General features: G+C 40.9%; 2 protein-coding genes across 2 annotated transcripts in view; one reads left to right on the top strand and one right to left on the bottom strand.

The window, feature by feature from the left end:
- The window catches only part of LOC106606389 (exocyst complex component 7), a 21,684-nt gene extending 4,872 nt beyond the window's left edge, over positions 1–16,812 (top strand). Inside the window, exons 6-19 of the mRNA XM_014202549.3 lie at positions 660–1,205; positions 1,567–1,713; positions 3,591–3,733; positions 4,313–4,465; positions 6,748–6,846; positions 7,112–7,171; positions 7,442–7,577; positions 7,696–7,779; positions 9,423–9,543; positions 11,611–11,706; positions 12,956–13,019; positions 13,169–13,210; positions 15,606–15,739; positions 16,398–16,812. Of these exons, the coding sequence (XP_014058024.2) occupies positions 660–1,205; positions 1,567–1,713; positions 3,591–3,733; positions 4,313–4,465; positions 6,748–6,846; positions 7,112–7,171; positions 7,442–7,577; positions 7,696–7,779; positions 9,423–9,543; positions 11,611–11,706; positions 12,956–13,019; positions 13,169–13,210; positions 15,606–15,739; positions 16,398–16,500 (1,928 nt within the window). The 3' untranslated portion in view covers positions 16,501–16,812. The remainder of the gene's footprint in view (positions 1–659; positions 1,206–1,566; positions 1,714–3,590; positions 3,734–4,312; positions 4,466–6,747; positions 6,847–7,111; positions 7,172–7,441; positions 7,578–7,695; positions 7,780–9,422; positions 9,544–11,610; positions 11,707–12,955; positions 13,020–13,168; positions 13,211–15,605; positions 15,740–16,397) is intronic.
- On the bottom strand, positions 16,351–26,338 carry LOC106606390 (ligand-gated cation channel ZACN). Its single transcript, XM_014202552.3, has 10 exons — positions 26,194–26,338; positions 26,018–26,089; positions 24,697–24,932; positions 22,896–22,940; positions 22,699–22,805; positions 22,327–22,496; positions 18,645–18,766; positions 17,988–18,198; positions 17,611–17,760; positions 16,351–17,188 (listed from the first exon to the last, which is right to left on the bottom strand). The coding sequence occupies exons 1-10, from the start codon at positions 26,315–26,317 to the stop codon at positions 16,947–16,949; spliced, it is 1,479 nt and encodes a 492-aa protein (XP_014058027.2). The 5' UTR covers positions 26,318–26,338; the 3' UTR covers positions 16,351–16,946.

Genomic DNA, 26,338 nt, shown 5'->3' with positions numbered 1-26,338 from the left:
ATCACCACCTGGCTGATACTGTAGGTAAGGTAGTGGTACTGCCCATCTCCACCTGGCTGATACTGTAGGTAAGGTAGTGGTACTGCCCATCTCCACCTGGCTGATACTGTAGGTAAGGTAGTGGTACTGCCCATCTCCACCTGGCTGATACTGTAGGTAAGGTAGTGGTACTGCCCATCTCCACCTGGCTGATACTGTAGGTAAGGTAGTGGTACTGCCCATCTCCACCTGGCTGATACTGTAGGTAAGGTCCCTACTCTCAGCATTGTTGTCCATGTTGTAAACCGGGGTTGGGGTCAATTCCAGTAAATTCCAGAAGTACACTGAAATTCCAATTCACTTCAATGCTTTTCAGTGAGGGAAATTTGCAATTTACTTTCTAAATGGAATTGATCCCAACCCTGGTGTAAAGTTAAACCACATAATTCAGTGGATTCTTGGGTCGTGTTCTTTAAGGAAAAAAAAGTACTATTTTGAAACATGTCTAATAAGACGTTGCAAATATGTGTTCTACATTGCTGGCCCCTACTGAACCAAACCCTGATGTTAAAGGCAGAGTGCAGCAAATGCTAATGATGCCAGTGTTAATCCAGGTGAGGATGCTAATGATGTCAGTGTTAATCCAGGTGAGGATGCTAATGATGTCAGTGTTAATCAAGGTGAGGATGCAGCTCTGACAGCTAAGAGGAGAGTCTCTGCCAGCAAATTCAAAACACGGTCACTGGAAAGAAACCCATCCCACCACTCTCTGGGAAAACTGGAGCCCAGCAGCTTTTTCACCAAGAAGTCCTACTGCTCCAAACTCAAAACACAGTCTCTAGGCAGAAAGCCATCAATAGAAAACAAGTCATCAATGGACTCTCTTGGAAAACTGAAAGCAAACAGCTTGTTCACCAAGATGCTCGGCCTGAAGTCAATTGGTAAATTCAAAACACAGTCCCTGGACAGAAAGCCATCACTAGACAAGAATTCATCACTAGACTCCCTCGGAAAACTGGAATCCAGTAGCTCTTTCACCAAGGTATCCACCTCGAAGCCATGCAGCAGACTGAATATTCCCGATATTAGGCAACCATCTTTGGAGTCCATCCCATTTCTGCCTAGAGACTCCACCTCCCATACCTTCCCATCCTGCAAACCCAATCCCCCAGCTTCCACCTCCTACATCCTGCCATACTTCAGACCCAAGCCCAGCCCAGTCTTTGGTAAGTTAAACGCAGCCTAGGTGGCATCTCTTCTATTGAGAGGGTGGAGGCGTATCTGCGTCAATTAGCTTTCTTAAATATATGTAACTGAACTGACGTTTTGGTGAGGGCCAAGACCCTCCCACAAGTCCTCTCTGGGGAGTTTCCCTGACCTCTCCCTGCACAATTATCCTTCACTTGATTGTATTATGTTTGTTGTATCTGTTTCTTTATGTTCTAGGGCTCGTGTATCTATAACACGGTTTATCTCTGCCACAGCGGACCTAGGATTTGAACCTGCGTCCCAACAGCACAACATAAACACCCTTTGCTCCATTGATCAGTGCTCATGGTGATCAGTCTTGCTGTTATTGTTCCACAGACCCCAAGGCCCACTACGCCAAGGTGCGCTCCAATCAGTTGGACTGCTCCATGAAGGGTTTGAAGGACCACAAGAGTAGGAACCTCCTCTGCCCGGTGCTGCAGAGCAAGCGTGTGGATTCTGCCGTCAAGAAGAACAAAAAAACAGGTAATGAAAGTCCACCTTGCACACCACCTTCATGATGGTTATACAGTGCCTTGCAAAAGTATTTATCCCCCTTGGTGTTTTTCAATTTTTTTTGCATTACAACCTGTAATTTAAATTGATTTTAATGTAGTGGACATACACAAAATATTCCAAATTGGTGAAGTGAAATGAAAAAAAAGAATTGTCTCAAAAAAAATTAAAACTGAAAAGTGAAAATATGTATTCACCCCCTTTGCTATAAAGCCCCTAAATAAGATCTGGTGCAATCAATTACCTTCAGAAGTCACATAATTAGTTAAGTAAAGTCCACCTGTGTGCAATCTAGGTGTCACATGATCTCAGTGTATATATACACCGGTTCTGAAAGGCCCCAGAGTCTGCAACACCACTAAGCAAGGGGCACCACCAAGCAAGCGGAACCATGAAGACCAAGGAGCTCTCGAAACAGGTCAGGGACAAAGTTGTGGAGAAGTACAGATCAGGGTTGAGTTATAAAAAAATATCCGAAACTTTGAACATCCCACAGAGCACCATTAAATCCATTATTAAAAAATTGAAAGAATATGGCACCACAACAAACCTGCCAAGAGAGGGCCACCCACCAAAACTCATGGACCAGGCAAGGAGGGCATTAATCAGAGAGGCAACAAAGAGACCAAAGATAACCCTGAAGGAGCTGCGAAGCTCCACAGCGGAGATTGGAGTATCTGTCCATAGGACCACTTTAAGCCGTACACTCCACAGAGCTGGGCTTAACGGAAGAGTGGCCAGAAAAAAGCCATTGCTTAAAGAAAAGAAATAAGCAAACACGTTTGGTGTTCGCCAAAAGGCATGTGGGAGACTCCCCAAACATATGGAAGAAGGTACTCTGGTCAGATGAGAGTAAAATTTTGCTTTTTGGCCATCAAGGAAAACGCTGTGTCTGGCACAAACCCAACACCTCTCATCAACCAGAGAACACCATCTACATGTTTTTCATCGGCAGGGACTGGGAAACTGGTCAGAATTTGAAGGAATGATGGATGGCTCTAAATACAGGGAAATTCTTGAGGGAAACCTGTTTCAGTCTTCCAGAGATTTGACTGGGACGGCAGTTCACCTTCCAGCAGGACAATGACCCTAAGCATACTGCTAAAGCAACACTCAAGTGATTTAAGGGGAGGCATTTAAATGTATTGGAATGGCCTAGTCAAAGCCCAGACCTCAATCCAATTGAGAATCTGTGGTGTGACTTAAAGATTGCTGTACACCAGCAGAACCCATCCAACTTGAAGGAGCTGGAGCAGTTTTGCCTTGAAGAATGGGCAAAAATACCAGTGGCTAGATAAGTCAAGCTTATAGAGACATACCCCAAGACACTTGCAGCTGTAATTGCTGCAAAAGGTGGCTCTACAAAGTATTGACTTTGGGGAGTGAATAGTTATGCATGCTCAAGTTTTCAGTTTTTTTGTCTTATTTCTTGTTTGTTTCACAAGAAAAAATATTTTGTATCTTCAAAGTGGTAGGCATGTTGTATAAATCAAATGATACAAACTCCCCAAAAAATCTATTTTAATTCCAGGTTGTGAGGCAACAAAGTAGGATAAATGCCAAGGGGGTGAATACTTTCCCAAGCCACTGTAGACACAGTTACAGGGGATGCTTTTCTGTTTGCACATTTTTTTGTGAACATATTACTAAGCATGCTATAGATCTAGGTTTCCCTAAAAAATTACCCTAGATTTCTTATATCAAAGTACTTCCTGGTTAAATAAAGGACTCTTTATATCAAGGTACTTCCTGGTTAAATAAAGGTTTCATTAAACTATAGAAAGATGATATATAATGTTCATGATGTTTCCATGGCATTCACCCTTTCACTCCTGTCTTGTCACTAGGGCGGGACAGCATATTAGACATTGAGATTGAAACCTACATGGCCTGCATCACAGCCTTCTTGTCCCTGGCCAAGAGTGAATACACCATGGTGTCCAAAGTCTTCCCTCTGAACTGCTCCAATACCTTTGAAACTCTCATCCAGGTCAGAAGTGAAGGATATTAAAATGTGATGAATTAAGTCTTACAACTTTATTGTCAATGTCTACACAAATGTGGACATTTGCTTTTGGCTATTATAAGGCTTCACAGTGGCCAGATGATACACAAAATGACCAAACATTTAATATGAGGAGCTCTTCATAATGGAGATCATTACAGGTGTATAACCATCATGGTTATATATACACATGGTTCTACATCTTACACTACCGCGGTGATGTGGATCTATTTGGACTCCCTGGCTGTAAGGTATCTTGATGATTCTAGTTGACGTCTTGATGATGATTATAGTTTTAGACCAATGATGTCATTATGTACATGTTATGTACATGGTGTTATGTACAGGGTGTTATGTACAGGGTGTGTACATGGTGTTATGTACATAATCTTTCACTGCAGCACTTTTGTACTTTGTTTATGAGTTTATTTAATGGTCTTGAGAATGATGTGCTCATGAGGGTGTTTAATGTCTGTTTTTAAGTGGTGAAGCCGAAGACAAATGTCCACATTGCGTGGACAATAATGTTGTTCTAATTTGTAATTGTAATCTTATTTCCTTCAGGTGGCTCTGAACCAGCTGATCCAGAATGGGGAGAACATCGTGTCCTCTGTCAGACGAGCCTGTTCACATCACGATTACACAGCCCTCGTCGCCATGTTACCTGTCCTGGGCCGTCTCCTGGAGGAGGACAAAGAGTTTAACACATTACTAAAGGTGCCATATAATCCTGAGAGGACAGTTTAAAGTTGAGCTTTCTCTCTATTGTTGTGTGCTTAGGGGGGGTGTCATGGTCTGGGGCGGACAGGGTTGGGGTCAGGGGGTGTCATGGTCTGGGGAGTCAGGGTCAGGGGTTGTAATGGTCAGGGGGGGTCAGTGTTGGGGTAAATTCTATTTCAATTCCAGTCAATTCAGAAAGTTAACCAAATTCCAATTCCAAACTTTCCTCCTTGAAAAGCATTGAAGAGAATTGGAATTTCAGTGTTCCTGAATTGTCTGGAATTGGGGTCAGTATACTGAGGGAAATGTACAGTCGTGGCCAAAAGTTTTGAGAATGACACAAATATTAATTGTCACAAAGTCTGCTGCCTCAGTTTGTGTGATGGCAATTTTCATATACTCCAGAATGTTATGAAGAGTGATAAGATGAATTGCAATTAATTGCAAAGTCCCTCTTTGCCATGCAAATTAACTGAATCCCCCCCCCAAAAAAAACATTTCCACTGCATTTCAGCCCTGCCACAAAAGGACCAGCTGACGTCATGTCAGTGATTCTCTTGTTAACACAGGTGTGAGTGTTGACGAGGACAAGGCTGGAGATCACTCTGTCATGCTGATTGAGTTCGAATAACAGACTGGAAGCTTCAAAAGGAGGGTGGTGCTTGGAATCATTGTTCTTCCTCTGTCAAACATGGTTACATGCAAGGAAACACGTGCCGTCATTATTGCTTTGCACAAAAAGGGCTTCACAGGCAAGGATATTGCTGCCAGTAAGATTGCACCTAAATCAACCATTTATCGGATCATCAAGAACTTCAAGGAGAGCGGTTCAATTGTTGTGAAGAAGGCTTCAGGGCGTCCAAGAAAGTCCAGCAAGCGCCAGGACGTCTCCTAAAGTTGATTCAGCTGCGGGATCGGGGCACCACCAGTACAAAGCTTGCTCAGGAATGGCAGCAGGCAGGTGTGAGTGCATCTGCACGCACAGTGAGACGAAGACTTTTGGAGGATGGCCTGGTGTCAAGGAGGGCAGCAAAGAAGCCACTTCCCTCCAGGAAAAACATCAGGGACAGACTGATATTCTGCAAAAGGTACAGGGATTGGACTGCTGAGGACTGGGGTAAAGTCATTTTCTCTGATGAATCCCCTTTCTGATTGTTTGGGGCATCCGGAAAAAAGCATCAGTCCTGTTTCATGCCAACAGTAAAGCATCCTGAGACCATTCATGTGTGGGGTTGCTTCTCAGCCAAGGGAGTGGGCTCACTCACAATTTTGCCTAAGAACACAGCCATGAATAAAGAATGGTACCAACACATCCTCCGAGAGCAACTTCTCCCAACCATACAGGAACAGTTTGGTGACGAACAATGCCTTTTCCAGCATAATGGAGCACCTTGCTATAAGGCAAAAGTGATAACTTAAGTGGCTCGGGGAACAAAACATCGATATTTTGGGTCCATGGCCAGGAAACTCCCCAGACCTTAATCCCATTGAGAACTTGTGGTCAATCCTCAAGAGGCGGGTGGTCAAACAAAACCCCACAAATTCTGACAAACTCCAAGCATTGATTATGCAAGAATGGGCTACCATCAGTCAGGATGTGGCCCAGAAGTTAATTGACAGCATGCCAGGGCGGATTGCAGTGGTCTTGAAAAAGAATGGTGAACACTGAAAATATTGACTCTGTCACGACTTCTCCGAAGTCGGTCCCTCTCCTTGTTCGGGCGTCGTTCGGCGGTCGACGTCACCGGCTTTCTAGCCACCGCCGATCCACTTTTCATTTTCCATTTGTTCTGTCTTTGTCTTATTACACCTGACTTCACTCACCAATCACTTGTTTATTATTTAACCCTCTGTTCCCCATGTTGTATTTGTGAGTGAATGTTATTTGTTACGTGGATGAGTGTCAGGCATTGCACTTTTGTTTTAGACCGTGTTTTTGGCACTTATTTGTGTTGTGTGCTGTCATTTGGTAACCGGTATTAAAGTGCGCCTGTTTATTGTACTCCGCTCTCCTGCACTTGACTTCGCCTCCCATATACACGCATTACAGACTCTTTGCATCAACTTCATGTAATTGTCAATAAAAGCCTTTGACACTTATGAAATTATTGTAATTATATTTCAGTATTCCACAGTAACATCTGACAAAAATATCTAAAGACACTGACTGAGGCAGCAGACTTTGTGAAAATGAATATTTGTGTCATTCTCAAAACTTTTGGCCACGACTGTATTATTATGGCTGACTGTGTGATGTCATGTTTCATATTGCCTGTCAGTGCACAACAAGCGGCACCTTGGCCAAGCTTTCCAAACTCATTACATCTATGAAGACCCTGGCAGTCAGAGCACTGAAGGATTTTTCTGCTCAAGTCAAGGTACGACATTCTAACCATTCAAAGATTGTTTTAGTTGGAAGGACTTTGAAAGATAAAACATTTCATCATCCAGCAAGGGAACCTCTGACTGGATCGTTGTAATAATATTATTTAATCAGACAGACAATTGGCTGAGTTTCCCAAAAGCTTCATAGCACTGAGATAATTTTTTGGGCCGTGATTGCATACATTCCTATGACGTAAAATGATCTGGAAGCTTTGAGAAACTCAACCCCAAACTGTCATTTCCCCCTTTCTCTCACAGAGCAACCCTGATAGGGAGAGTATGTCCAAGGATGGAACGGTTCATGAATTCAACAGCAATGTAACAACTCTCTTTTCTGATGTTTCATGTCCATCAGTTTCCATTCAATTAAGTGAATCAGTAATGCTGATGTGCTTACTGAGTAAGGACAAGGGTGTTTTGTTCCAGCGGGTGTTTGTTTCCTTATATTGTTGTATCATGGGATACTAGACAGAAGACACATGTCAGTTTCTCACTAAATGTAGAAGTAGTATATTTAATTTTTTATCCCATTTGAACTGACCTAACCTAAGATGTGTAATATGTTAATTGTTCTCTTACTGTCTCCAGACCATTCTCTTCCTGCAGCAGTTGCTGTCCTTTGCAGATGCTGTTCGGTCCATCCTTTATCCTCATGATGTAGACAGTGACACAGTAACTATGGAGGTGTCCAGTAGTGTTCAAGTGGACATTCAACACGACACTGGTACGGAGTCTTTCTCTTTGTTTATTAGATTGAGTATTCGTTTACAAAACCAGATGGTTGGTTTTTCCTCATTGAGATAAGATGTGCAGTGTAGATATGGAACTGTTTTGTTCACCAGATGCAGATGAATCAGAAGAACAGCCATCAGACAGTCAGGAGTCCAAGGGGAATGACAATCAGAGAGCACTGAGTCCTTATGTCTGTGAGTGTTCAACATGGCTGTGTCTAATATCCAGAATGACACCTTTGACAAGGGCAAGACGCTGAACCGTTGGGTCTTAATGCGTCCGCGTGCTTCAGTTCAGCTGGCGGCTAGCCGAAGTCGAGTGGGCTCGCATACCTTCACTTGAAAAATTAGAAAAAAGTGGCAATAGTATGGTTTGTCCATTTTGAGACACCGTAGCCAGTTTACACTTCCTCAAAATAATCAAATCAAATTTTATTGGTCACATACACATGATTAGCAGATGTTAATGCGAGTGTAGCGAAATGCTTGTGCTTCTTGTTCCGACCATGCAGTAATATCTAACAAGTAATCTAACAAATTCACAACGACTACCTTATACACACAAATGTAAAGGAATGAATAAGAATATGTACATATAAATATATGATGATCGATGGCCATGCGGCATAGGCAAGATGCAGTAGATGGTATAGAATACAGTATATACATATGAGATGAGTAATGTAGGACATGTAGACATTGTTAAAGTGGAATTATCTAAAGTGACTAGTGATACCTTTATTAAATACATTTATTACATTTATTAAAGTGGCAAGAGATTTGAGTCTGTATGTTGGCAGCAGCCACTCTGTTAGTTATGGTTGTTTAACAGTGATGGCCTTGAGATAGAAGCTGTTTTTCAGTCTCTCGGTCCCAGCTTTGATGCACCTGTACTGACCTCGCCTTCTGGATGTTAGCGGTGTGAACAGGCAGTGGCTCGGGTGGTTGTTGTCCTTGATCTTTTTGGCCTTCCTGTGACATCAGGTGGTGTAGGTGTCCTGGAGGGCAGGTAGTTTGCCCCCGGTGATGCATTGTGCAGACCGCAGCACCCTCTGGAGAGCCTTACGGTTGTGGGCGGAGCAGTTTCCTTACCAGGCAGTGATACAGCCCGACAGGATGCTCTTGATTGTGTTTTAGGTGACAAGCCAAATTTCTAGTCAGAATTGATCTAAGATAGCTCAAGAATTCTGTCATTAATTTGCAAGTTTTTTGCAGAGACCTTAGTTGCGCAACTTTACATCTAACAAAGATGTTTGGTGCAGTGTTTCTCAATGAAAAAATTTGCATAAAAACGAGTCGTCTCTCATTGAATGACAACAAAGACTTTACTGAAGAATCCCTACTGTTGACCAATCACAGATGAAGGGGCGTAGACTTCAGCTACCGACTTCAGCCTGCCTCAAGAAAAAAATGTTTGTGCCCGAACAACTGAAAAAACCCTTAACGAAGTACAAAACTAAGAAAAATATCACAAAATGTTGTCATATATGCACAAACTCTTCCGAACTGTTTCGGCTGGGAAGCATGCGGACACCTTTAAGCTAAGGCAATATGCTGGCTTCTGGCTTTTGGCTCCAAAGAAAGTAAATTCGATACTGGAGGTGCCATACTGGCAAAAATGTAATCTGCTTTCACCCCTGATTGTGAGTCAGAATCAGCCACAGGGTGGTGTTTAGTTCAAGTGCCTTGACTGCCCCCATGTGGTGGCTATGTGGTTTTAAATGAGGAACCTTGACTGCCCCCATGTGGTGGCTATGTGGTTTTACATGAGGAACCTTGACTGCCCCCATGTGGTGGCTATGTGGTTTTACTTGATGTTTATGATTTCCCTTCTCCAGGTAAAGTGCTGGAGCATCTCCAGTACAACCTACAGAGTAAGGCCAAGGTGTACGAGGACCACGCTCTCGGGGCCATCTTCCTCCTCAACAACTACAACTACATCCTCAAGTCAATGAAGAAGTAGGCCCTCTCTTTGTACATTTCCAAAGTGTTTGTTAGCTGTAATACACAGTGTGGATGAACCGTTGCTTGAGTCTGGCATTAGGTGCCTTGCACATTAATGAACAGGGTGTTGTGGAAAAATTCTTACACAGGGACACTCAAAGTCAATCTTAAATGAACCATTGTTTATTGTCAGCGCGCTGGAGAGGTTCCAACCAACTCAATGCACCATAGTGAACGTCTGTCAGGAGCTCTGCTGGGGCAGTCCCAGCAGTTGTCTTATATACGACTATACACAGACAAGTTATATTTGCATGATTTAGCATAATTCATTAATCATTACCGTTTTGTTTCATTCATGTGACCGACCAATACTGTTTCATAACATGTGACCGACCAATACTGTTTCATAACATGTGACCGACCAATACTGTTTCATAACATGTGACCGACCAATACTGTTTCATAACATGTGACCGACCAATACTGTTTTATAACATGTGACCGACCAATACTGTTTCATAACATGTGACCGACCAATACTGTTTCATAACATGTGACCGACCAATACTGTTTCATAACATGTGACCGACCAATACTGTTTCATAACATGTGACCGACCAATACTGTTTCATAACATGTGACCGACCAATACTGTTTCATAACATGTGACCGACCAATACTGTTTTATAACATGTGACCGACCAATACTGTTTCATAACATGCGACCGACCAATACTGTTTCATAACATGTGACCAACCAATACTGTTTCATAACATGTGACCGACCAATACTGTTTCATAACATGTGACCGACCAATACTGTTTCATAACATGTGACCGACCAATACTGTTTTATAACATGTGACCGACCAATACTGTTTCATAACATGTGACCGACCAATACTGTTTCATAACATGTGACCGACCAATACTGTTTCATAACATGTGACCGACCAATACTGTTTTATAACATGTGACCGACCAATACTGTTTCATAACATGTGACCGACCAATACTGTTTCATAACATGTGACCGACCAATACTGTTTCATAACATGTGACCGACCAATACTGTTTCATAACATGTGACCGACCAATACTGTTTTATAACATGTGACCGACCAATACTGTTTCATTCATGTGACCGACCAATACTGTTTCATAACATGTGACCGACCAATACTGTTTCATAACATGTGACCGACCAATACTGTTTTATAACATGTGACCGACCAATACTGTTTCATTCATGTGACCGACCAATACTGTTTCATAACATGTGACCGACCAATACTGTTTCATAACATGTGACCGACCAATACTGTTTTATAACATGTGACCGACCAATACTGTTTCATAACATGTGACCGACCAATACTGTTTCATAACATGTGACCGACCAATACTGTTTCATAACATGTGACCGACCAATACTGTTTCATAACATGTGACCGACCAATACTGTTTCATAACATGTGACCGACCAATACCTCACGAGGCTTCTTTCTCTCTAAGCTGAGACCTTGAAACTGAGATATTTTTTGTTTGTTCTCAAAACACGGTCGTTCGTTCTCAAAACACGATCTGGGCGTACTGCCAAATTGCAGCTACTGATAGGTGATTTGTACAGTCAGCCACTTGCATGAACACAAAAATTGGTTTATAGTACAGCAGATGAATAGAACAAGAAACAAGAAAAGCACAAACATTAAAATTCCCATTACAAGGGTCATGTTCATTAGGCAACAAATGGAAGAAAACAGTCAAACAGGGAGGGGAGGGACCACTTGGACTTAAGAAATTAGACATTTTATTTTTCAGTGACAAAACATTTAAACACTTTTTCTTTGGCGTGCCCTAATGAATACGAACCTGGTCATGCAGTTTACCAGAACGCATTCCAGAACAGTCTATAATAAATCTTTATTTGAGACATTAGAGATCCCTAAGGTTGAGATATTAACTAGGCCTACACAACATAATGATCACTCAAAGTGATGTACTTTAGTTCAGGGTTGTAAGTGAATTTGTCACAGCTCACAGGGGTGGCAGACTAGTTATGACAGGGACATCTACCTGCAGGTCATCTCTGTTTGAAGTGGTTAAAACCAGCGGCAGGGATCCAGAGGTTGAGTACGGGGAACTGATTGAGCAACAGAAGCGGGCGTACCAGCACAGGTGAGGGACCAGGAATCCAGAGGAGGAAGAAGGGAGTGATGGAATCTAACATTAGTCCTGATCATTATGCATTATTAGAAGAGACTAGCTGCCTCCTGCTAGCCTGAAATCCACAGCCTTTTCTGCTAACATTCCACTCTTTGTACTCCCTGTCATTGATAAAACATGTTTTGCATGACAAGGAGTAGAATGATGACAGGAACAGATTGGTAACCCGGTTAGCATACTGCCCTTATAGCCGGTGAATCATTGTAAATCATTAAATGCAACTTCCTCCTCAAAATTATATTAATCTGTTCAGCTTTTCGGTCTCTGGATATGCTGCTAATATTGTCAACTCTGGAATATTTGAAAAACACCCATATTTCCTGTGAGATCCTGGCACTTGCTTTCCCTTAGAAATGTAATGTAATTCCTCCCTCTCCAGTGTGGGTTGACTAATCTACCAGCTCATGTTTGTTGCCTAGGTTTACAATATTATAATATAGATTATACAGTGGTCATACATGCTCATGACAAGTGTTATAATGCATTATAACTGCATCATAATGCATTATAACTGCATCATAATGCATTATAACTGCATCATAATGCATTATAACTGCATCATAATGCATTGTAACTGCATCATAATGCATTATAACGGCATCATAATGAATTATAACTGCATCATAATGCATGATACCTGCATTATAACTGCATCATAATGCATGATACCTGCATTATAACTGCATGATACCTGCAGGCTTTAAGTGAAGCGTTACCATTACTTCACACGGGGACAATGCTACATTAAATCAAGTATCTTATGCTACAACTCAAATACAATTGTATTTGTTACTTGCTTCGTAAACAACAGGTGTAGACGAACAGTGAATTGTTTACTTATAACACTGCTGAGAGAAATCATACGAAAATAATAACACAAGGAATAAATCCACAATGAGTAACGATAACTTGGCTGTATATACGGGGTACCAGTACCGAATCGATGTGCAGGGGTACGATGTAATTGAGGTAGAGAATAAACAGTAACAGCAGTGTATCCTATAAGTCAAAAGAGTTCATGCAAAAAGGGCCAATGCAGATGGTCCTTTACCTATTGGTTAACTATTTAGCAGTCTTATGGCTTGGGGGGTATAAGCTGTTCAGGCTTGTTGGTTCCAGACTTGTGGGCAGTCCAATGAATGATTATGCTACTGAACATTACTAATCTGTGCAGTAAATGTGTGCTGCTTGTGTGTTGCAGTTGGTTGAAGGTGACCGAGTGCCTGACTGAAAATAATCTGCCCACCTTTAAGCCAGGTGACAAGGTGAGGGTAGATGTTTTGATACTGTATATTAAATTAAAAAGGATATTTCTCAAATTACACTATTTACCTTAAGTGGATTTGCTTGTTGTTTTATTCAAACCTAATCACACCTTTTCTATTCTTCATATGTCATCACCATCGGGCTTCAGTTGAAAGAAAAAGACTGTCAGGTGATTAAAGACAAGTTCAAGGTAAGACGAGGAGGCCAGATTCCTCCATGTACCTAAAGGATCTGTTTCAGTACTAGTGATGGGGGAGGGGGGTCGATACAGATACATACTGAGATATTATATTTGACGATATCGCAATATTACAGTGGGGGGGGGGGGAGTATTTGATCCCCTGCTGATTTTGTACGTTTGCCCCACTTACAAAGAAATGATCAGTCTATAATTTGAATGGTAGATTTATTTGAACAGTGAGAGACAGAATAACAACAACAAAATCCAGAAAAACGCATGTCAAAAATGTTATAAAATGATTTGCATTTTAATGAGGGAAATAAGTATTTGACCCCCTCTGCAAAACATGACTTAGTACTTGGTGGCAAAACCCTTGTTGGCAATCAGAGAGGTCAGACGTTTCTTGTAGTTGGCCACCAGGTTTGCACACATCTCAGGAGGGATTTTGTCCCACTCCTCTTTGCAGATCTTCTCCAAGTCATTAAGGTTTTGAGGCTGACGTTTGGCAACTCGAACTTTCAGCTCCCGCCACAGATTTTCTATGGGATTAAGGTCTGGAGACTGGCTAGGCCACTCCAGGACCTTAATGTGCTTCTTCTTGAGCCACTCCTTTGTTGCCTTGGCCATGTGTTTTGGGTCATTGTCATGCTGGAATACCTATCCACGACCCATTTTCAATGCCCTGGCTGAGGGAAGGAGGTTCTCACCCAAGATTTGACGGTATATGGCCCCGTCTATCGTCCCTTTGATGCGGTGAAGTTGTCCTGTCCCCTTAGCAGAAAAACACCCCCAAAACATAATGTTTCCACCTCCATGTTTGACGGTGGAGAATGGTGTTCTTTGGGTCATAGGCAGCATTCCTCCTCCAAACACGGCGAGTTGAGTTGATGCCATAGAGCTCCATTTTGGTCTCATCTGACCACAACACTTTCACCAGTTGTCCTCTGAATCATTCAGATGTTCATTGGCAAACTTCAGACGGGCATGTATATGTATTTTTGAGCAGGGGGACCTTGCGGGCGCTGCAGGATTTCAGTCCTTCACGGCGTAGTGTGTTACCAATTGTTTTCTTGGTGACTATGGTCCCAGCTGCCTTGAGATCATTGACAAGATCCTCCCATGTAGTTCTGGGCTGATTCCTCACTGTTCTCATGATCATTGCAACTCCACGAGGTGAGATCTTGCATGGAGCCCCAGGCCGAGGGATATTGACAGTTCTTTTGTGTTTCTTCCATTTGCGAATAATCGCACCAAATGTTGTCACCTTCTCACCAAGCTGCTTGGCGATGGTCTTGTAGCCCATTCCAGCCTTGTGTAGGTCTACAATCTTGTCCCTGACATCCTTGGAGAGCTCTTTGATCTTGGCCACGGTGGAGAGTTTGGAATCTGATTGATTGATTGCTTCTGTGGACAGGTGTCTTTTTTACAGGTAACAAGCTGCGGTTAGGAGCACTCCCTTTTAAGAGTGTGCTCCTAATCTCAGCTCGTTACCTGTATAAAAGACACCTGGGAGCCAGAAATCTTTCTGATTGAGAGGGGGTCAAATACTTATTTCCCTCATTAAAATGCAAATCAATTTGTACAATTTTTGACATGCGTTTTTATGGATACTTTTGTTGCTATTCTGTCTCTCACTGTTCAAATAAACCTACCATTAAAAATTTTGACTGATAATTTCTTTGTCAGTGGGCAAACATACAAAATCAGCAGGAGATCAAATACTTTTTTCCCCCACTGTATATTTGTGCTAGTTGGCTGTACCTGCACCAAAACTCCAGTATTTTTCCTTCATAGCTTGTTCTCCATCTTCATTTTAAATAAGGCGCCAATTTATTAGGGAAACAATTTTTTTCAGCACTTTTGTTATTTCCATGACTGATCAAAACTAGTTTTCTCATGGCTCTCTGCAGCAGACATATGGGGAGCAATATGTTTGGAACATCGAATAGCAATAAAATCACAGTATCAAATAGCAATACATATAGAATCATGAGAATTGTAATACATATCGTATTGGCACCTAAGTATCGTGATAATATGGTATCGTGAGGTCCCTGGCAATTCCCAGGCCTAATCAGTACCATGTGACATCTCTACACAACCCTTATTCATATTCGCAAATAGAATGATCACAAACGTTTAAACCCAACATATCAGCTTATTTTATATTTTTAGATGTTATATATTTTATGACTGCTGCAAGATTAATTGCCTCTTTGAGGACATTAAAGGTGTCTGAATCTGAATGTCAGCTTAGGGCTCGTATTTATAATATTTGTAACATGCTATATTTATGGACACCAAAGATTGTAACGTTTGCATTTTCTATTACATAACAGTGTATGTGATAACATGACAGTCCATGGCTGTCCACAATCTTTTTTCTATGACCTATGTTGTCCAGAGCTTCAACGAGGGCCTGGAGGAACTGTATAAGGCTCAGAAGGCGTGGGCCATCCCAGACAGAGAGCAGCGCCAGGCCATCTGTCAGGCCCAGAGAGAGATGGTGTCCAAGGCCTACACAGCCTTTCTGCTGAGGGGAGTCATGGCATATCACAGAGCTTATTACTGGAGACTGCTGCTAATTTCAGAATCAACCCCTATTCCCTAGCTCTTACTCCCTATACCCTATTCCCTCGCCCCTATTCCCTAGCCCTTATTCACTATCCCCTACTCCCTAGCCCTTACTCACTATTTCCTAGCTCTTACTCTCTAGCCCCTACTCCCTTGCCCTTACTCACTATACCCTTGCTCTTACTCTCTAGCCCCTATTCTCAAGCTCGTACTCCATATTCACTAGACCCTATTTCCTAGCCCCTACTCTCCAACCACTCCTGTAGATCTGAGCGAATTGGATGGATACAAGCATTATGGTAATACCTTAATCTTGCCTTCTGATTGGCCTAGTGAAAATGTTGTCGTATTGCCTCTACCTATCCAATCCTCTTAGATCTGCAAGGGTGGCTAGGGAACAGGGGGTCCATTTGGAATTCAGCACACATAAGGTGGTTGAATAAGTGATGCTTTTCAAATAGTGTAGGTGAAACTGGGATGTACCATGTATGTTTGGTCTCTATGTACAAGACGTGTTCTTTTATTCAGCACTGTTCAATAGTGATGTGCAGTAAGAATTTCATACAGAACGCTGGTACAGTGATATTCCTTTATTATGGTCATTTACCTGTACTTTACACAGATGTGACCATGCTGATTTCTCCAAACACCCTGAGAGATACCACAAATACAGCCCAGCGCAGGTGGAGGAGATGATCGTGAGACTATTTGATATCTCAGCCTGAGGTTGAGAACCTGCTTAGTTAGGAGATAATATAAGGCCTTCACAGGAAATAACACACTGTTCATTTGTTTCCACACTACTAATACAGTCCACTTTACATGTATTCATTAGAGTTCTAAGGTTCTATTCTGGGGGATTATAGCACTACAGTCCCCATTACATGTATTCATTAGAGTTCTAAGGTTCTATTCTGGGGGATTATAGCACTACAGTCCCCATTACATGTATTCATTAGAGCCCTAATTGCTAAATGTATTATTACACATGACTGGCTAGTTCTAAACATGTTTAAATAAATATTGTTAAAGCCCTACTTAAGAATAAACATCTATTTATTTTATCCAGAGACTCAAAAAAAATAGCTTTTTGTTAGTGCTTGCAAAATTTCTGAAGACCCAAATACACCAATATTTATTGAAATATGGTTGTTAAAAGCGAATAAAGAATTTATGACCAGAAATCTAATTGGTTGATCTCACATCGAGAACCAAAGGAGAAATATAAAATGACGACTGCGTAAACAATGAGGACAGTGAGATAGATACAGAAACAGATCAAGTCCACTTTGTTGGCAAAGCGATGGTGTATAGCTTTTGTCTGGTCTTGTGCAGCCATTTTGTTGAGAAACTTCACCACCTTCTGGAGGGCTGTGTTCTCGTCCTCAGAGGCTTTAATATCAGACTTGGATTCTAGACAAAGTAAATGAGAGAAAAAAGGATAATCTATTATTAATATAACATGATTAAATAAAGATGTAAAAATGATTGACCTTTTTGTAAAATGACAGATTAAAGATCAAATGTAGTAGCTGGCCAGACCAGCGTACACGCCAGACAAATGATGGTAACAAGAACATTTTCTGGGAAAGACGTCAACTGCAGCGAAAGGGTAAGAATTAAAAGGTTGTGCATCAAAATACAACTTGACTAGTTTATGGTGATGAAAGTAATTTATGGGGTACCCAGTGAAACTGGTTACAATAATGTCATTATCACATCATGGTCAGGTTATACATGGTTGTATAAGGATGTTTTGTTAATGTCTTTGGAAACCATGAAAATATATTTTGCTCTGTGGATAACTGAGATGACAGAAGAATGAAAAAGTTTACCCTCTTCATTGTCTGTGTCTTTAAGCAGTGAGTCTTTGGACTTGGAGAGGCTGCAGGGCCAGAGAGTACCACACTTAGCCAGACGTGTGAGCACCATAGACTGCAACGTGCTCAACACCAGGATGACCAAACAGAAACAGAAGTGCTTTCCTATGGAGAACAATGAGAGAGAGAGAGACATTTTGAGTGTTATATGGATGCACTCTATACACACAAACACACACATTGTCATGTTGTGGTGTGGTGGATTTTATATTGTACATTTGTAGTTATCGAGTAATGTAATGTCTTGTATGATGTAATGTTTTATTGATAATCTAGGCTGTTGTGTTTTGTTGTGATGTAACTGTTTAACCCTGTTTAAACAGGACACTCACGGATGATGGGGCTGCACTGGCCTCCTCCAGGCAGTAGGTCGTTGAGGATGATGAGGAACATGATGAAGCTGAGAACCAGTGTAACCTTGAATGAGATACGCTCGCCCCCTCCCAGCGGCAGGGCGAAGCTCACCACATCAGCCACAATGATCAGTATACTGGGCAGAACCAGGGACAAAAACGGGTTTTCGGACCGCATTTTCAGCGACACCTGTGAAGACAGATGGGTAGGCCAGACTGAAATAATTTGTTTTTCGATTTCTTGCATCTAAACGTATAGCATTTGTTTAAAATTGAAAGGGAAGCGCATTACATTCCAAAATCAGACTTTGTCAGATGTTTTCAGAAATCAAAAAAAGCCTTATGTCAATGAGTCCACATCCTTCACCATCGGTTGTGTAGATCCAACTATGCCTTAACCCCAATTAATGGGAAAAGAAACGCACTGCAAATTTGCAGTGTTGCAATACATAGCCTGGGATGTGTATTTATCTCAACAGAACACTACTTATGAAAACATCAGATACACTTAAATAAAAATGTATTGTATTTTTTCTGTGTAAACAACATTTAAGCTCTGCCCTTAAAAATAGGAAGAGTAAAGTATCTTTACATGTCCCACATAAACTACTGAATTTACCCGGAGCACTCACTAACCCATAGATAGTTGCGATCATCTCTGCCTCCTTTAGCATCGAGTTTCACGTCCTCGGTTAGCCAGTCCCCACGGTTTGCACTAGTTGTGCTCACAGCCCCAAAGTTCAGGAACATGCCACATCCTGGAAAGGCAGATATTTGATACTAGTTCAGTCATTCAAAGATCATACCGTAGGTTCACACTCTAAAAATCTGTTGTTTCAGGGGTGTAAAGATTTACATTTTTTGTTCGGTTCATTTCTTGATATGACTCGTTTTGGTTTCATTTTGGTTCTCAGAAGAGGATGGAAAAATGATCACATAAATAAAAAAACTAAATTTTTTGGTTTTTGAAATAATCAAAAGAAATCTATAATACTTCAGTGGTGGTAGCAGCCTACTGTAACACATATCTCAGAGCCACTTTGGTGTAACAACCTCACTTTTTTATTCATAAGAAGCTTTTTGATTCATTCTGGTAGCCCTATCCTTTGTTTGTTAGCATGGGGTCTCAAAGAGAAGTGCCACATTATTTGCAAAATGCAATAAAAAATAATATTGTGTCCAAATCACCATTAAGTAACATCAAACTAAATATGGAGTTGATTTGGCCATGAAATGTTGACAATTGCCCCGATCACTCCCATTGATTGTTTTTGTTAGCGGTGGCTAAAGTTAGTAGTTGTTGTTCAGAGAGAACTGAACCATGGGTTAATGTTTCTCCAGGCCCATAGACTACTTTCAGGGTGAGGAACCATCTAACATCAAAGTTGTAAAATCATGAACTTCCCCCTTAAGGCTAGGCTAAAGCTTACAGGAGTAATCAAATAATAAGAATATGGAAGATTTCTAGAGTGTTCTTGCGTTCAGCATACACACTAATAAAACACTGACTCCTCTCATCGTGTTTCATACCGCTCAGAACATAGTTTGTCTTCCACCGGGTGCGCTTTTATAACACCCCCAGTTCTCATGTCTATCATCATGCAATACTGCTAAAACCATTTACCCCAGTATCTGTCTTTCACTCTGACTTGAACTATACAACACATAAAAGCTTGCATTTGTTATGTTGTTTATATAATTCTTATTCGTGCTTAACTTATTAATTTACCTTATTTAAATTGGGAGATAACTTAGGCCTACATTAAAGATTGTCCATCGTTATTATCATTTACAAAGGATGGAATAATGGCAATTTTTTCCCCTCCTGAAAATTGAGCCAAAAATCAAGGACTTAACCAAATCAAAATGTTTGAACCATTACACCCCTAATATTCACTGTGTCCAGCCCAAAAGGCCAATTGGGTCTGCAGCATGCTACACCGGCCCAAACACACCTCTGTTACCACAAGCCTGGAAGGGACGGAGTGTCAGGTACAATGATGTATATATACTGTACAGTAGATGACTGATGGGGGGCGCTGTGTTGAACCACTGTGCCTCCATCTTGGCACCCCCCACCATTGTATTTTTTTGGGAAGCATTTATTAATGTCTACATTTGTTTTTGTCACATTTTATTATTTTACAGACTCCATAGAAACACATTGAATAACAGCTTCATACATGGATACACAGTTTAGTGCCTAAAATAAGGGGTTAAATACTATCTCCATATATTCTTGCATACATTTTTTTTTTTAACTTTTAAACTAGGCTTGTGGGTGTTCTTGAGAGACTCACCTTTCCATAGAAGGGTCATAGTGTGTAGCCCAAACTGTTCGGATGCTACAGACAGAAGTTGGCATATCGGCTGTACTGACTTCAGACCAGTCCTGTGACTGTTGTGGGGGTCATAGAGCAAAACGGAGAGAACCGTCATGTTCCTGAGAGTCTCATCTTAATAGTTTGTAGGCCAAACCGTATGAACGCTACAGACATTTTTGTGAGAAGACCGATTTTCGGGATGTCTCATGGTCTGATAAACACTGCCCTAGCTCTGGCATGTTTCATCGCAGATGCGGAAGGGCGACTTCGGCAGGCGCAGTGGATTGAAACGCATTTCATGCGAAAAACATATCTATCTTAAATTGACAGATTATGGGGATTATTATGCTAATTAGATTTCCACGGGGTCGTGGACATCGACTTTAGGGGAGTTTTAAAGTATACTTTGAGATCACTAATGTTACTGTCACCACAACAACAAAACAATACTTAAATACATGTCATTTTGTCCTTGAAACATTTAATTTAAATACTGTAGAATTACATTAATTCCTATGGAGCACTGCTCCTACTGGGGAGTGGCTTTAAAGCCTCTCAATTGCCAATACATAGCATTGGCAATCCAGGGTTTTATATACCCCTTGATTTATTCAAAAAAATAAATGTGTTGCACATCTGAATTTTGGGGGTTTTCTCGCATTTTTCCCTGCAGATTTTCAAGTTAGATGGGGAGCGATGATGAACAGCAATTTACGTTTTTTTCAATGAGATTCAAGTCTGGGCTTTGACTGGGCCACTCAGGGACTTTCACATTCTTGTTCTGAAGCCATTCCATCGTTGCTTTGGCTGTAAGTATTCACCCCCAGTCTAACGTTGTTTGCACTCTAAAGCAGGTGCTCATTAAGGATGTATTTGGCTCCATTCTCCGTTCTCTCTATCCTTACCAGTCTCTCAATCCCTGCTGCTCAACAGGGTAGGGATGGCGTTTCTCCAGACAGTGGTTTGCATTCAGGCCAAAGAGTTCAATTTTTGTCTCATCAGACCACAGAATATTTTTGCCTTATGCTCTTGAGTCTTTCATGTGCCTTTTTTCAAACTCCAGACGTGCTGTCATGCGCCTTTTTCTCAGGAGTGGCTTCCGTCTGGCCACTCTCCTATAAAGCCCAGATTGGTGAAGTGCTGTAGAGACTGTTGTCCTTCTGGCAGGTTCTCCCATCTCAGCCAAGAAACTCTGTAGTTCTGTCAGAGTGGTCATTGGGTTCTTGGTTACCTCCCTGACCAAGGTCCTTCTTGCCCGGTTTCTCAGTTTGATTTGACAGCCAGCTCTAGGCAGAGTCTGGGTAGTTCCATATTTTTTTTTATTTCCCAATGATGTTGACCACTGTGCTCTTGGAAACTTTCAACACTCTAGAAATTGTTTTATACCCTTCCCCAGATATATGCCTCATCACAATTCCCGGAGATCTACGGACAGTTCCTAGGACTTTATGGTATAGTTTCTGCTCTGACATGCACTGTCAACTATGGGACCTTACATAAACAGGTGGATAGTGACATCTCAAGGATGATCAAAGGAAGTTGGATGCACCTGAGCTCAATTTGTAGTGTCATAGGAAAGGGGTGTGAATAATGATGTAAATTCGATTTCTGTATTTAATTTTTTATAAATATGCAAACATTTCTAAAGACTTTCTCACTATGGGGTATTGTGTGTAGATGGGTGAGAGAGAAACAATATATTTAATCCATTTTGAATTCAGGCTGTAACAACAAAATGTGGAATAAGTCAAGGGGTATGAATACTTTCTGAAGGCACTGTACATCATTGGTAGGGAAGACAGTCAGGGAGCATATAAAACTCCAAAGATGACAAACTGAATTGCATCATATACGGAATTGCAGTAAGCTATACAGATTAAAAAATATGTTTTAGTTGTTTTTGGTAACATCTTGTTTTTAATAAGATCTTTCGTAAGTAATAGTGCGCAATAGCTGTTTAGCAGACAGAATGAGGCTTGAAATGATGCACTTACCTTTAAGTGCCCATACATTGATGGCGATGGGGCAGAAATCTGAAGCGAAGGGGTAATTGTACAGATTGACCTCACAGCCCACCACAGTGTTCATGATGACCATGTGCTCTATAGTCCCGTTGCTGTGCACCAGCAAATCCTTGTTGCTGTGCTTTATCGTTGTTTGCACTCTTTAGACATGAGAAGTTGAGAACAGACGGAGGATTGATCTACTGAACTGTCACACCTAAACATTTGGCCACTCCAAGTACTGTATCTCTATTTGATTTCTGTAGATGTTTTACTCACTCTTTAGAAGATCAAGAAGGAATCGAGAATAAATGAAACATAACTTACTGGTAGGTTATTGTATTCTGTTGTAAGTGGACTCACCCATTAGTCACATGGAGTTCAGGAGTCCAGATTTTGCTGACAGGCAGGACCACCATATGATGATGATAGACTGATGTGTTCCATGATAAATCAGGGTCTTCCCAAGACTGTAGTTTACAATCATAATCATAATGAGTGGTATTACAAAATGTCACATTTACTTGAATGTCTCTGGATTTTGTTTAATGTGTACTTACCAACATGACTTGCAGCTGACTCTCGAAGCGGAGATCTTTTGTGTCCTATTTAGAAGATAATAAGGGATAAATGCCAACGTTCTGTACATTACCTTGGAAAGAAACAGTGGAGCATGTGTTATATTGTTGTAAGTATGTTGAAGAGAGGGAAAGATGGAAGTGTAGGGTCATTGGGGTTGGGGGGGTTTGGAAGGGATTTTGGGGATGGTCTATTAGAAGTTAGTAGGGCTCTTTTTTCACAGAAGTACTAAGTTAGGTAGGATGATTTAGAAATGTTGTAAACTGATTGACCTCACACTCCAGCACAGTAGGTGGCGGCATGCACCTTTAACGTTGGTTTGCGGACCGCCACTATATTAGAGAAGATGATTACCTTGGAAATAATGGACAACGCGGAGTCAAGTCCCTTTGCAGTTTATTTTTCCATGGTAATGTACAGAACTGAGGCGCTTATCCCACAGTTGCCAAAGAAAATACTAAAGCACACATTTACTGCTAGAAATAAAAAAATATATATTTTCCTTTTTATAAAGATAATTCATACATTCACGTCTTTTTGTTGCTAGAGACCCAGTCGTTCGTTCGATTAGTTAGATATTTATGGACACGACCAAGTTGTTCGTTCTATTTGTGCTCGCTGCCGACGTTTTTGCAGTGGTGGAAAAAGTACTCAATTGTCATACTTGAGTAACTTTCTATTAAGGTATACTTTACTTGTATACTATACTTTTACTCAAGTAAAAGTCACCCAGTAAAATACTACTTGAGTAAAAGTCTAAAAGTATTTGGTTCTAAATAAGTATCAAAAGTAAATGTAATTGCTAAAATATACTTAAGTATCAAATGTGAAAGTATAAATATATAAATACATTCCTTATATTAAGCAATGCAGATGGCACCAATGTCTTGTTTTTAAAATGGATGGGCAGCCAGGGGTACACTCCAACACTAAGACATAATTTACAAACGAAGCATTTGTGTTTAGTGAGTCCTCCAGATCAGAGGCAGTAGGGATGTGTTCTTTTGATGAGTGAATTGGACCATTTTCCTGTCCTGCTAAGCATTCAACATATAAAGAGTACTTTTGGGTGTCAAGGAAAATGTATGGAGTAAAAAGTATATATTGTATTATTATTATTTTCTGTATGAATGTAGTGAAGTTTTCAAAAATAGAAAAAAAACCCGACTTAAGTAGTACTTCAAAGTATTTTTACTTAATTACTTTACGTGTTTTTTGTCCGTTTCTTGCTAGTTAGCCAACAAGCTATGGCTAACACAGTCAGAATAACAAAGTATCTGCATTTGTGTTTAAGCTTTTTTCTATTGACATTAATTTGGATACATCCATAACAATGAGCTGATCATGCCTGATTTTGCCTGGCATAGCTAAAAATGTTGCCTTCCCGTCAGGACGCTCGACACTGTTCATTACGAGGATATTGCATTGCATATCAAACACAAGGCTAGAAGCTAGCTAGATAGTGTGTTGCTAGCAAATATGCCAATATGGGAACCTAATTCAAAAATACCAGTTGCTGAAAACAGCTGGTCAAACTAGAAACGTGGGAGGATTTGACAGCATAGCTGTCATAAAGAAGATGCCTGCAAAAACAAATCAATGCTAGCTAGCGAAGTATTTCCCCGTTGTACCTGCGTTTACAATGTATCCAATTTCGGTTTGTGTGGTTGTTGGTTTAGCTTTTTGTAACTTTGTAGCAAGTACGGTGTGCATGTGTAGGCACATCTCTGAAACGCATCACATTGTACAAAACTCAATTAAAAGGAACAGAAAGTGACTTACGACAGACAGAGTTTCATACACTATTAACGGCACACTGATTTTTGAGATGCATGATGGAGACTGTGGCTGACTCAGAGCTTCTTTCGCAATCAGCATGCTGGCCAGACATCGACGTGTTGTACAGGATGTTGTGGCTGTATTGGCTGCTTGGCCTGCACTGGCTGTATTGGATGCATTGCCTGGAGTCATTTCACTGGCTAAAATGGCTGCATTGGATGGAGGGTCTGCTGCAGACACTGGAACCAGAGACAGTTATATCATTTCAGAATAATACATTTGATTTATATAGTGCTTTTCTAGGAACCAATGATGTCTTCCAATATTTTAACCACGGTACAATAAATAAAACACGTAATCTAAATTCAATCGGATAAGGTTGTTGTCTTGCTTCATGGTAGCAGAAATACTTTAAGAAATGAGGAGATAGGAATCTCATTGGTCAGTGAATGGAGGAACCTATAACGCTCCGCCCATTAGACAATCGCGTTCACGTTGTCAGATGCTGTGTCACGCGGTTAAACTAATCGTCCCGAAATCCCTTGTAGAAAGTTAGTTCCTAGACTCATAACCTGTTTATTTTTCTTTAAACGTACGTAATGTCTCAAATCAAAAACTAGATAAACAAGTTAAATATCTCTGAAGATATTTCTAATGTGCTTTTTTTTCCTTCATGTAATTCATGCTCATGTTGGGTTTTTGAGCTGGTGCCCAATTGACTCCCATTCGCTCATTGAAGGAGTGCACTCCTTGTCCCAGATTTACCCAGAATGCACTGTGCGGGCCATTGACAACGCATGGACATTGTACACAATGGGTGTTAATACGAATCAAATGTAGTTTCCCATCTCCCCATTTAGAGTATTTCTGATGGCTTCATATTAGTGACTCAATAGGTGTGAAAAGTGATCTAAACCTGGTACTCTAAATCAGTTATAGTGGAGTGATAATAGCCTAGAGATAAGAGTACCAGGTTTAGATCAAACAACATACTACGTGGCCAGCTTTTAGTGCAAAATGTTATACAGCTTCAATACACTGAAATGTATTTGAATATTTTATTTTTAATTGTTTTCATGACTTTAGTAAGATAATCTGTTTGAAAGGCAATGTGCTGCATTTTTCGCACGAAGCCCAAACAGTGCGTCAAAATGGGACGAGGCAGTTTAAAACATGTTTTGAATATTTCAGCTTGTGATAACCGTTTGAAATGCTTGTTTCGCAATGTTTACTTAAAATCTGCTAATAGGAACGATAAAGACTACATTCTTCTAGTGTAATTTGTGCCTGTTTAAGAGGAGTAAAATGGAGCCCAATGTCTTACCTGTTAGCAAGAGTAGAGAGAAGAGACATTTCAGCATGCTGTGGTCCATGGGTCTCATCCCTGCACATCCTCCTGTCACAAAGTACATGGTCAGTTGGACATTGTTGCACAGTCTTAGTAGAAATGATGACGAGTTTCCTCCAATGAAACTGTTAGAAGAAGGACTGAAAACCTACCTTTTAGCTGTTTAGTGATCACTACTTGCCTTCTCATGTCCTCTCTAGTCAATGCCACACCTGGGATGACCCTTATAAAGGCTGCTCTGGAACATTTGGTCACAGAAGTCTTCCACGAGAACATGCACACCCCCACAAACTGTCT

The sequence above is a fragment of the Salmo salar genome, chromosome 06 (assembly GCF_965601325.2).
Source record: "Salmo salar chromosome 06, fSalSal1, whole genome shotgun sequence".
Classification (NCBI taxonomy): Eukaryota; Metazoa; Chordata; class Actinopteri; order Salmoniformes; family Salmonidae; genus Salmo; species Salmo salar.
This window is presented reverse-complemented; position numbering and strand designations above follow the sequence as displayed.

Coding starts and splice junctions, on each gene's coding strand:
- LOC106606390 (XM_014202552.3), bottom strand. CDS start 26,317: ATGTTCTCGTGGAAGACTTCTGTGACCAAATGTTCCAGAGCAGCCTTT. Junction 26,090..26,193: donor GATCACTAAACAGCTAAAAG/GTAGGTTTTCAG, acceptor ACTTTGTGACAG/GAGGATGTGCAGGGATGAGA. Junction 24,933..26,017: donor CTCTCTACTCTTGCTAACAG/GTAAGACATTGG, acceptor CTCTGGTTCCAG/TGTCTGCAGCAGACCCTCCA.